The sequence below is a fragment of the Tupaia chinensis genome, unplaced genomic scaffold (assembly GCF_000334495.1).
Source record: "Tupaia chinensis unplaced genomic scaffold, TupChi_1.0 Scaffold000054_1, whole genome shotgun sequence".
NCBI lineage: Eukaryota > Metazoa > Chordata > Mammalia > Scandentia > Tupaiidae > Tupaia > Tupaia belangeri.
Genome location: NW_006159512.1, coordinates 8,722,653 through 8,723,416, shown reverse-complemented (window position 1 = coordinate 8,723,416; position 764 = coordinate 8,722,653). Strand labels below are relative to the sequence as shown.

Below are 764 nucleotides of genomic sequence, written 5' to 3'. Positions count from 1 at the left end.
TTCTTCCCTGATACACCTTAAAGAAAGAGATAAGGAGAAAAATGCTTAAACCTTAGTATATATTTCAGTTCAATAGTCTTTATAAATCCAGAGCGATAAAATCCCAAAAGATTTTAAATTTTAAATTATTCAAAATGTCTAAATCTCTGCTGACTTATTTTTTTCCATAAATGGAATGAAAATGGCATTTTGCTCCATGGCCCTAGCTGTTGCTGGATGGTTGGTTCTAGAAAAGCAACAGGCTTCTCCCCTGCCTTAGAAGAAGCAACAGTTAGAAACTCGAACAACTAGAAAACCGCTGCCCGAGAGGCTGGAGACTCAGCAGAGAAAGTCGCAGCTAGGATTTCAACCCATTTTGCACCAAATTCAGGAGAGAGACAGGGAAATAAAGAATGCTGACTGACCCCTTTGAAAGGAAAAGGCTCGCCTTATGTCCCCCTACCCCCGCCCGGTCTCCACAGGTTTCCAGAGCAAAGCGATGCAATGAAACTCGATCCATTTTATTTCAACGTAAAAGAGCAAGGTGCAGCCCGACAAGTCCATGAACCTGCACGGGGGCCAGCTCAGCTCGCGGAAGCTGGCGTGGACACTTGTCCTGTGACAGCGCAGCCAGCCTGGCCTGTGGTCTCAGCCTGTTGCGCCCACCCCGAGCTGTGCCAGGGCAGAAAGAGCAAGGGGACCCTGAGCCCCGGCTGTGCGCGCGGCCTGGGCGCGTGGGGCTCCCGGGCTGCGGGCCGCCTCGGCCAGGTGGCGGCTGCGGACCA

General features: G+C 50.8%; 1 protein-coding gene across 1 annotated transcript in view; it reads right to left on the bottom strand.

Annotated features, from left to right (window-relative positions):
* Positions 1–438: 438 nt before the first annotated feature.
* LOC114009620 (gamma-aminobutyric acid receptor subunit beta-1) overlaps positions 439–764 on the bottom strand; it is a 1,854-nt gene continuing 1,528 nt past the window's right edge. Inside the window, exon 4 of the mRNA XM_027775583.1 lies at positions 439–595. Within this exon, the coding sequence (XP_027631384.1) occupies positions 439–595 (157 nt within the window). The remainder of the gene's footprint in view (positions 596–764) is intronic.